This window comes from Squalius cephalus, assembly GCF_949319135.1.
Source record: "Squalius cephalus genome assembly, chromosome: 10".
Classification (NCBI taxonomy): domain Eukaryota; kingdom Metazoa; phylum Chordata; class Actinopteri; order Cypriniformes; family Leuciscidae; genus Squalius; species Squalius cephalus.
In genome coordinates, this window is record NC_137131.1 from 13,402,143 (window position 1) to 13,414,081 (window position 11,939).

The 11,939-nt window shown below is 35.7% G+C and overlaps 1 protein-coding gene across 1 annotated transcript; it reads left to right on the plus strand.

Moving 5' to 3' along the window:
- Nucleotides 1-1,860: 1,860 nt before the first annotated feature.
- On the plus strand, nucleotides 1,861-11,634 carry rgs5a (regulator of G protein signaling 5a). The gene is made up of 5 exons (XM_079884832.1): nucleotides 1,861-2,005; nucleotides 3,563-3,676; nucleotides 4,490-4,551; nucleotides 7,048-7,214; nucleotides 9,682-11,634. The coding sequence occupies exons 1-5, from the start codon at nucleotides 1,962-1,964 to the stop codon at nucleotides 9,841-9,843; spliced, it is 549 nt and encodes a 182-aa protein (XP_079740958.1). The 5' UTR covers nucleotides 1,861-1,961; the 3' UTR covers nucleotides 9,844-11,634.
- The last annotated feature ends 305 nt before the right edge of the window (nucleotides 11,635-11,939 follow it).

Consider the following 11,939-nt stretch of genomic DNA (forward strand, 5'->3'; position numbering starts at 1 on the left):
AATAATAACATTTGTATGTCAGATCTTCAAATCTCGTAAAGTAATTTCAATATCTTCAAATCTGGTACTTGAATTTCAACATTCAACATTGTATCTGTGTGTGTGTCAGTAACAACGTTGCTACAGCCCTGTCGTGTCTTACAATTCTACGTTGTTGCGAGCATGTAGCGACGTTGCCATAACAGAAATGCAGCGTGCCACAGACGTTGCCAAAACGTAGATGTGTTTGCTGGGTATTGACAATGCCTGTAATGATATAAGATCACAAGGTCTGCCCTGTTAAGCATACAAACTGATCGCCTACCAACTGCTCCATGTTTGTGCAATCCATGAAGATTGCCACCGGCCACGTTTGCATTATTCAGCATAACATACTTGAACAATGGCATTTATTTCACACTAAATATATCTGGAGGCAAAGGGAATCATTTTAAACGTTGCTGTAGCGTGATGCTCCTATTCTCACACTTTGTTTATATTTTGTAAAAATAGATTGTGTGGGGATGTTACACCACATGCAGGCCATATGCTACCCTGGTAAAATATGCCTCATATCATATTTTATTTATGACCCATTTATTGTTGCATGAAAATTTGCTATATGCTCTCATTTTTAAGTTGACGGTGAGATCGGGTTAGCTATTCAAATGGCCTTCTGGTCAGACACAATTATGTAATTTGGTTAAACACTGACTTAAATCATGTTTGAAGCAGATGATTTATGGTAAGGATGGCGTTTATGAAAAACAACCAAACTAAAACTAACATAGCCTAAATCTTACATAAATCACATTGTTGTAACAGAAGCTCATATTGTATCATATTGTATCATATTGCATATTGTATTGTAAAAAAAAAAAAAAAAAAAAATTCAAGCCACATTTGATTGGGATTGATTTTATTATTTCACCACCCTTATTTTCATTACATCTTTTTTTTTACTGTGCAAAGAATGTTCTAGAAAAACCATGTAATTGAGAGTTTGTTTAGCTGTCCCCAGACAAGACAACACTGTGTCTAAATTTTCCATTATCATTCCTCAGAAAGAACACCAATATTTTTGTTATACTTTATACTTGGAATTAAGGAATGTTTGAGTACACAAAAAGAATATGCCTTTATATTCTTTCTATTGATTTATTAGATATATTTATAAGTGAAATGCAAATATTGCATGAAAGAACAAAACTCCAATGGAAATGGAAAAAAATTCCAGTGGAAAGCAAATTTTGATAAATAATTTTAAAATATAGTTTGCCAATGTATTGTTTATGCACATATATATTTACAGATTATTTGTATAAAAGTTGACTGTAAATTGTTCGGTTTTTTATGTTATTGTGATTTGTCATTTTTATACATTTACCACTTTTATATTTGTACCTCCAGAAGTTACCATTCAGTCTGTAACAGGTCTTGAACTTTCCAATTTCTGTATGTTTAGGTCATCTCAAAAATGGAGTTATACTTCTGGTTAGTATAGCTATAGTTAGTAGTGCATAAGACAGTTTGACTCTCTTAGATGATTATATGTTTTAAAACTAAAACCTACAAAAACAATACAATGTATTTGATACCACAGATGTCAGACTTAATCACAATAAAAGTGATTTAAAGTTCAAATTAACTAAGAAATGTGTTGTATGAATTCACTTTACAAAACAGCTTTTTATGTTTCTATAGTAATAACTAAGTTTCTGTTGCTAGGCATATAGATCTAAAGTCTACTGATGTTTCACTGCTTTGGCCAGTTTAAAATGTCCTTTCTTGTGTTGATTATCTCCCGAGCTCTCTCAGCTCCCATTGTAATTGCAAGCCAAGACTTGATTGGCTCTCGAGTTTCTGGCTTTGGGCCAGCAGACTTTCTCCATATAATAGAGGGGAGCAGAACGACAAGAGAGAGAGGAGACATCAACTAATAGTGGTGGACTAACACTGCAAACAAGTGAAAAGCTCAGAAAATGTGTAAAGGATTAGCTGCCCTGCCCCAGACATGTCTGGAAAGGTAAGATCTGTAAAACATCTTTTGCATCATGGATTTATTTGAAATTCACTCCATGTCAGCTACATAGGTCAATTACTTTTAAATTGCCAGCCTCCTTTTGGGATTCAGTGCTTGCGTATTTTGCAGATGTTTTGCAATATCTGTGTTTTCTGGAACAGCTGGTAATGCTAAAAATGGTTTAGGTAGTGCGTATTGATTATTGCATATGGGAATACTTTACTTATTTTTTCAGTTCAAAGTTGAGTTAAGCAGAAACTTAAGGACTTCATTTATTGTACCCCTATTTTAAATGTTTAATATACTGTTTAGAAGTATAAAATATACGTAATTTTTCACTTTAGATACCTTTTTGTCATAGTATCAACAGTTATTTTTTATGTTTTCTAGTTTTGTCCTTGAAAACATCAAGGTTCCTAAACGTTACCAAAGACCAGAACACACTCAACTTTGTTTAGTTCTCTGCTCATAACAAGATTTGGAGCAGAATTCCAAGTATAGCAATGAGGACATTTATTGTAACTGTTGAGCCATATTCTGATTTGTGCTATTGGCTCATTCATTGTCTAAACATTATCACTGTTCTTGGCTTTGGTCTTAAAGCTTGGCCTGAGGCCTGGAGTACTCCTGAGAAGTCTATTTGTACATCTGAAAGACAGTTTTAAGGTGGCAACATGAGGTGGTTTATAATGTCACATTATAATTGGGCCATCAAATCATAATTTTAGCATTAGCATGCATATATATATATATAAAATTAGCATGCATATTACTAAATGCATAGAATATTGGCTGTTTATTAGTAATTATAAAGCACATATTAATGCCTTATTCTGCATGACCATATTCTACATCCCTTAATCCAATCCAATACCTAAACTTAACTATTAATAAGCAGTGATTAGGAGTTTATTGAGGCAAAAGGTGTAGTTAATAGTTAGTTAATAGTGAGAACTGGACCCAAATCTAAAGTGACTAATCTAGACTTTGTAAGAGGAGAAATGTGTGCATTGACGTCATATTTTGAGCAATAAATCAGTCTGTGCCAAAAAGATTAAAGAAACCTCAACAAATCAGCAAGTTTGCTTGACATCACTGCATCCGCAGTCATCTGGGAGAAATATGTTTTTTTCCCCAAAAAACCTTACAAAAGGATATTACGTCTGTTCTTAACTCTACAGCGACTGTGAAATAGGTCTGAACTGACCGCCTTGAACATGTGGTGTTTTATTGTGTGATCTGTCAAAATGTAGCAATTACTGTACTGATTACAGCTGTCCAATTCAGGGAATAATAAGCGGTAAAGAAAAGGTTTTTGTGGCTGGCGTGCGATAGAATAAAGACTAAATAGACCCAATTATCATTCTCCGTGTACTTTGTGAGAAGAAAATAGATTAGTTAGGCTGATATTATATAATCTGTTGACAGGTATTGTACATTTAGGAAATGTCCTCAGCATTCATGCACAGCTCATATATTACATCATAGAATTGTTTATAAATGTATGTTAAAAGCATGTAAATGGACATCCGTATGGGTTTGTGTTTGTGCTGTCTTCAGGGCTAAGGAGATCAAGACTAAATTGGGAACTCTGCTTCAGAAGCCAGAGAATTCCATCGACCTTATTATCCCCTACCAAGAAAAGCCTGAGAAGAAACCAGAGAAGCTTCAGAAGTGAGTTCCTCTTGGCTCCCTCTGCCTCTCCTTATTGTTTTCTCTTCCTCTCTTTCTTTCTTTTCTTTACTGATGAGGACTTCAGATCTGCATGTGTCTCTTCACATGCCTCGCACTCTCAAATAGATCATACAGTCTGTGTATACAAAGAGCCTCTTTAAACTGAAGTCACCATTAATTCGCATACATACTGTATATATATTGTTTACGTTTCAAAACAGCGCTGAACTGAGTTTTGGAAATGTTCTGTATGCACTTAACGTATGCACATCCTGAGATTACTTTCCACCTTTAAGTGCTTACAGAACATTTCGAAAAGCTCAGTCCAGCTCTATTTGAAGTATGGAGAAAAGGGGTGAATAGTAGAGAGCAAGTAAGTGCGGAAAGGCCATGTTAGTAAATCCTGTAATGGAAAGCTGCTAAGAGTCTGTTTATAATGTAAATTGTGTCCAAATTGAGCATAAAAACACTTGCAGACCACTTCAGCTCCCTTTTACTTGCGTAATGCCTTATGCAAGTGTTGTTAATAGGGTTGTATTGTTATTGTTTTTCAGGCAGAATAGATAACAGGATAATACATTGTGTATACTGTAGAAAAGATAGTTACCTCAATAAAAAACTTGTATAAGCTGTTTAAGACCTTTTAGACAAGAAGAGACGTGAAAATAAACTTAGAGCAATATATTTATGTACTGTACCATATGTTATGCGAGACTGAGCCAAAGTTTTCAGCTTGTTGTATATGGAAACAACTTGTTGGCCAAATACAAAGGGGAGAAAAACAATGTGATGAAATGTGCTTGTTTTGTTCAGACCCACACCTGAAGAAGCGGCCCAATGGCGCGAGTCCCTTGAGAAAGTCCTCTCCAACAGCTGTAAGTATGATAATTATCTTACAGTTTTTCTCGATTGCTTTAACACTATAACCAGGCTTTTGAACTAAAATTTCAAAATCATAATGCCATTTATCAAAAAGCACACCCATTTCCCTAAACTTTAAACACTATTCCCTGTTTTGACACATGAGTCAGATTTGTTGAACTTTCACTGCAAAACTCTACACACAAATCCCTTCATTTCTCATTGCCTAGACCATGTTGTCATATAGAAAGCACTAGCATTCAATATTGTTCACTCAAGTCAGCACAGCTTCAGCTCAGTTAGCACACAATTACCCAGGTGGAAACACTAAGAGTCAAAATTTAACACACATCAATCAGATCCTTCATTAGATAGATAAAAGGGCCCAAATCAGTTTATTGAGTTTTGGAACAATGGATCCAGAAAGACATGTAGAGGAGGGATAAGGAGGAGGAGGAGGACGAAGGGCAAGGGCAAGAAGACAAGCAGTCTCAGATGAAATTCAAGGGAGAATATAAAAAAAAAAACAGTAAAACAGGGAGAAAATGTTTGTTTTGTTTTGTTGTGAGTGTGTTGTACTGTGTAGTACATGAATGAATAAAAATGTGCCAATGTATCCATTGGTTGTGTCTTTTGTGTTCATCATGTGAAAAGGTTTGTGAGGGGGGAGGAACCACAAGCAACATACAGTAACTTACCAGTTTTGGAAATGTTGTTTTGAATTTATTGCACCAGTGTGTTAGACTATGTTGTAGTGTGTGTGATTTTGAGGGCTTGTGTGTCCTGTCTGAGGGCAAAGTTTGGTTTTTCAGAAAGAGTGAATGTTTTTGAGTGTAGAGCTTAATTTTGACCTGAAAATAGGATGTTTGGGAAATTGGGTGAGACGTTATGGATTTGTGTTTATAGTTTTGAGAATACTAGGCATAGTTTCAAGAAATGTGTTTAAGCAATCGAGAAAAACTGTAATGTCCATTTGGTTGCATTTTTATTTGCTTCGCATGGTCTAAAAGGGTTGTCCCTATTCTCTTAATGAGTAATGGGTGTGTTTTGGGATTTACGTGTGTTAAACCAATCAGAGTCTCATCTCCCATTCCCTTTAAATGCCAGTTGCGCTCGCGCCATGGCAGATTCGCTAATTACATGACGGAATTTGATAGTGAAAAGACCGAAGCCGTCTCCAGAGCGCAAACGGAACTGCTCGTGCACGAGGTAAAAGTGCGCAAGCAGACCATCTACGGGACAAGCCGGATTCCACCATATCTTTATGTACACAACAATAATCTAATTTTAATTTTAATATTTGGCATGTTTGTGTGCTGCTGTGCATCCCTGTGTGTTTAATAAGCAGAGTGTACGCGCGTTGTGGACCCACCTATAGGCGCACATTACTAACTTGGTCTTTAAATAACAAAATATTGACTTTAAAAAATATTGACTTTAGACCAGGTTTCAGTTGGTCAATGGCGCAGTCTATTTCTGTTGCCTCAAAATAGCATCGCGCCAACAATGCGCCAGAACACACCTCGTTTTCAGACCAGCAGGACCATGGGCGCACAAACAACAATTTGCTATTTAAACAACGAGGCGCAGGATGTGAAAATGATAACTGCGTCGGGCTGAAACTAGCAAAAAACACTTGCATTGCGCTTGGCGCTGCATTGCGCTGGGTGTAAGAAAGGGCCCTAAATGTTAGGCCCTAATCCAAATCATTGGAAGGTTTAGTTTATCTGTTGAGTCTGTAAAACACATTTTAAAACTTTGTTTATATCTGACGGTTGAGAGCCGAAATCTATAAAGTTGCACTGATGCACTTAATTCGGTATGTGTAAACAGCTTGTCCTTGAACGGGCACATTAAGCTTTAAAAGCTACACATCTATGAGAATGTTCCTAAAAGTAGTTTAGAACCATAAAAAAAAGATTCTTTCTGAGTTACACATATATAAACACACATAAGATAATTTGTCTGCACAGAAGGACTGAATAATTTCATTATTCCGTTCCAAATAGCAGGGAAAACAAATCTTTGTTATTCATTCAATGATATGTTTCAAAGCCAGTTTGTTATGTTTAATTGCAACAATCTGCCTTGGAAAAAAGGTTTATTTCATTTATTTCAGATTAGCCTAATTGTGCGATATTGGAATTTTATATTATGCTTCTATTCAAATATAAGAGCATATATTTTTGTTGAAGCTAAATCATTCTCAAACGCAATAGCAAGTCTAAAAATAAATCTGCATTGAATAGTGAATAATTACATTGATTAATCCACCGAGCTGAATCAGGTGGCACTTAAATGCCTCATGCTGTTATACAACACGAACTGGAGAGAAATTGCATTAAGGGCTGTGTGCCTTAGGCGTGCACAGCGGTAATATTTGGATAAGGATGTTAAGAGCTGTTGGGACAGGGATCTCCGGTGGCAGCGTGTCACCAACACATTAGTACAAAAAGAACACACAGAGCTGCACTCACTCTAATAGCTTTTCCACATTTTTTATTCCATAGACGGCCTGGCCACCTTCAAGAGCTTTCTTAGATCTGAGTTCAGCGAGGAGAATATTGAGTTCTGGGAGGCTTGTGAGGGCTTCAAGAAGACCAAGTCCCCCCTTAAAATGGCCACTAAAGCCAAGAAGATTTATGAGGACTTCATTCAGACCGGTGGGCCCAAAGAGGTTTGTTTGTTTTGTCACTGATTTTTAATGTGCTAATCACAGTTAAGATAAAAAGCTCTGTGCTTCAAAGGTACTGTAGAAGGAAGCAGTTCTCCATCAGACCCTTTAATCATCTCCTGTGAAAATATGTTTCATATCAGTGGTTTAGATCACTGTATAAACGCTGAGGCCCATGTTCTCCCCACTGAACGTCCCCAAGGAGATATAAAAAAAAAGTCTTTTTTTAAGGGAAATTAAGTAGTTTTTTAAGAGAAATTAACTTTGATTAAAATAAATTTACCCTCAGGACACTGAGAAAGGTTATTAGAGCTCAATATTACCTAGGGCTGCAACTAACGATTATTTTGATAATCAAATAATCTGTAGATTGTTTCTTTGATTAATCGATTAATCGGGGGAAATATCACAAATTTGGGCTATAGTTTTGGTCGTGATTGGCCGGTTTTGAGTAACAATTGGGCTGGTTTTGTTACGCAAACCTGCCAACCCTTGTGGACAATTTTATAATGTATAATGAAAATGATTTGGACATTTACAGTCAAGGTTTCCTATTCATTGTATTGGAAGAGCGGTCTGTAAGGTGCGTCTTTGTGGGCGATCCAAAGCAAACCCATGGAGCTATTTCATTGGTATTGCTTTTTACAAAGCATTTTCCAAATTCAAGCTTTCCAAATGCTGCTGTGTTTTCTGAGGTTCGATTGTATACATTTAACTTGGGTAGGTTTAATGGGTAGGTTTAAGGAAAGGTTTGGGTTTAGATTAAGGAAAGGAATTATCAATCATTATGTATAGCCTATTTAAACTGATCATATTTTAATTACATACAGATTGATCATTCTTTTCATAAACCCCTAACCTTTAGCATATCTAAACCTACCCATAACTTATTAAACCAAACTCCTAACATATTTTCATTTTCATTTTAAACAACCAAAAGTCCTGCCGGAATGCTGTTCCTAGACAACCAATTAATGTCAACGCCAACTGGTAAAATTTGCATAGCAAATGCATGGAAAATATGACTTTTGTGTATAAAGAGCATGCCAAATGAAAACATGAACTCGTGCTTTAGATACACATTGCCAACTCCTGCAGCACCTCACTCTGTGTTCTCCGCAATTTTCCACATGTGTTTTGTCAATATAAATGTATTATAAAATGCTGTAAAGCGAGGTGGTGAATGGCTTCCGTGCACAGCATGCAGACACGACTAATCGATAATCAAATTAGATTATTTCCAATATCGATTAATCTATTTTAACGATTAGTTATTGCAGTCGTAATATTACCATTTTGTATGTACAGCTCCTTGTTTTAACTTCATGATTGTTGGTTACTTATATTTGATAGGCCTATTTCAGCATCTCAAGCTGGATGTAAGCTAATGAAAATGGGGATTTCTACTAGAGTTTTAGCCAGCCCTTTTGAAAAATCCAACATAAACTAGCATGAATTCCATGTTGGTCTAGGCTAGAGTTAGTATAGTGCTAGTCTATTTGGTGGACTTGCATGGTCGTGCTGTTTTCATGCAAAATTGAGTTGGTGTTGCTGGTTCATCAACAAACCAGCATCACATGCAAGTAAAACATTTAATTTTTCATTAATTAAATTAGAGTAAAACATTTAATTTTTCAAATAGCCAAAAGGTTGTAGGTTTTAACCCTGTGTCATGTAAACCCATGCTGTCCTTGTAGTAAGTATATTATGTACTATAAGTCTATTTAGTCTAAAGGTTGAAAAATCATTTAGCAAACAGTGTTATTGAAAAAAGTTTGTATCAGGAAGTTTACACAGCCGTGTGCTGAGGTTTAAAGTATCTGTTATGTAATAGCCATTAGATAACATACGAATACAAATGTTGATAAATGTTACTATAGCCATTTGTTTCTTAGTTACATAATTATTTTTAAAAGCAGTGAAATGCAAACAGTCTTATTGCCATTTTAAAATAACTTTAGCTCATTCTTTCATTGTTTCCTTTTCCTATTATCTTTTTTAGCTGTTTCTGTGCATTCAATATTACGATCCAAAACTTTGATATTGCATATTACAATAATACAAAACTATCCAATTTCATATAAATATAAAACTATAAATGAGTAGGGCATAGTCAAAACAAATGGAAAGAGTTGTGCACACTGTTGCTGCTTGCAAAACTTATTTAAATAACACAAGCCAAAGATTTTTTAGCCATTTTTCTAGATTATGTAAGGAAAATAATACGATCAGTATAATGGTCAGGGGGAAATAGAGTGTGGAAACCACAGGGAATCAGTCCAATTGGCATTTTTGTTTTTCTTGCACTAGCTATTCTGGGAGGTTGACTGCTCCACAGCCCCCCTAGAGTTCTCAGTCACTGCCAATGTTGATATAATGTGTTTCTTACTCATTATGTTTGTCCAATTTGCAGCATCTTGTGACTGACTTTTTATACACTTCTTCCTTATTACCAACATCGTGCTTTTAGGTGAACATCGACCACTTCACCAAAGATGTGACTTTGAGGAACCTGGTGGATCTTTCTCCGGCCACCTTCGAGCTGGCTCAGAGCCGGATCTACACCCTGATGGAGAAAGACTCCTTCGGTCGCTTCCTGCGGTCTGAGCAGTATCAGGAACTCCTCAAGTAAACTGACTTGCCCAGCTGCAGGGAGACTCTTTTTTTTTGGTCCATTCACAGTCATAGAAAACACTTTTAAAGTCTTCAATATCCACTTTTTGGCACATTTCTAAAGCTTGTTAAATGATACCACAGTTGTTTATTTGGTGTAAGTGGAAAACACCGGGCACAGTTGCAATGTCTCCCTGCAGCTGACTGAAGCGGCTCATTGCTAACAAGAACATCTTAACCGTGTAAAATTAATGTGATTCCTGCCCAGTGCTCTGAATGTCAAAGTCAAGAACTTCAATAAAAGAAGTTAACGATCAGGGTTTAAGAGACAGTATACATTGCTCCTCATAAAAGTGTGATTTGTCATTAATTTGTGAAAGCGCAAAATGCCAAAGATTTGAAAACTTCTATATATGTCCTATTAATTGGAGTCACCATCTTTTCTGACCCTTGTAGACTAAATAAAGACTAAAACCGATCCCCACTTGCAATTTATGGCTTTTCGGGAAAGTGCAGAAGTGGTTCATGTACTTATGATGAGGACATTCTGACCTGAGTATCTAAGCAGCAAGTTCATCAAGGAGAAGAGGCTGGGAAATGGGAACGGGAGAGCGTAGGCCTTTTCTTGGAAATGTCTGTGTTAATATTAAAATGCCCAAATGGTAAACCGCAGGAAAACATGGAGAAACAACCCACTTAGCACCGAAAGCTTAACTATAAGTCAATGCTTAGAAAAAAAGTGTGACATGTTAAGATGCACTCCAGTCTCTGGGAACTTGTTGTTTGGGTTACCGCTATTGAAAGTTGCTAAGATGGGAATATCAAGTAGGAGGGAATCTCTATAAAGCACTGGGCACATAATTTTTTATTCTAAAGGAAATGTTTATTCCCATGCCACTTTAAAAGCAGAACACATTTAGATTAAGTCATGGAAACCCAAAACATTCAAGCGATTTTCCCCCCGACTTTCTACAGCAAACATGTATCACGATAGCATAAATATACACACATTATAAGACCTATACACTAGAATGATTACTGCAAAAATGTTATTGAAGTTAACATCTATTATTTGCTCTTAGCATGTGCAGCCAGTCATAATTTGTAAGAAGTATGTCAGTCTGAACGACATATCAAATATATATAACCCAAAAGTGTGATATTCAGTGTCCTTTTGCATGTTTTTTTTTATTATTATTACTATTTACAAAGTGTTTCTCAGACACTTATACTCTTGCATGTTTCTTCATTATACTGTTTGTGTACCTGTGTCACTAAATCTAATAACATTCATTCATATATGAGCATGGTTGGTGCTTACAGAAGTCCTTACTGATGCCCCACAATGCAAATTTTTAGTTCACTGCAGGACAGGTTTAGTTTAATATGGCTATCATCACCTAAATAGAAATTAAATTAATTCGACATGAATTTTAAGAGCAGTAGCTCTTTTAGTAAAAAAGTGTTTTATAATTATTTTAAAAATGATTCATTTTGTGGTTAATAAATAATACAATTCTAGCCTAATAAGATTGTCAAAATTGTCAGTAAGGACTACAGAGTACCTTGCTTATTCAAGAAATCTGCATAAAACTATATGCATGTATGTTTGTTGATCATATAAAATCCTAATCACATTAAAGTTCTGAAGATTTATTTATTTTTTTCAGATGTACATATCAGCAACAATTCATTTTAATTTATTTTCTATAAGATTTATTGTCTGATTGTTTAATATTCAAGTTAAAAAGTACCAAGATAAGAGTGTGTCCTTTCTTTTATTTATAAAAAAATATATATGATGCCTGAATTTGTCCTTTTCTTTACCATTACCATGTAATTCAGACACTTAAACGTTAAGCTTTGGATTTACTTTGTTTTCCTCCTCTTGTTCTGAATAATCATGGACTTACTCAAAGTTGCTTAATGGTACTCCATTTCGGCAATCATGCGAATTTCAGTAATATTTGTATTCCCAGGAGAACATTGTTAAAATGCCAAATTTGAATAATAATGCGGCTGCTTCCTGGCTTCCTGCGTGGAAAGCACTCTCAGCCTTTTCATTTAGCCTCTCGAACAGAGTGTTTCATTCACACAACCATGATAAGATGGAGT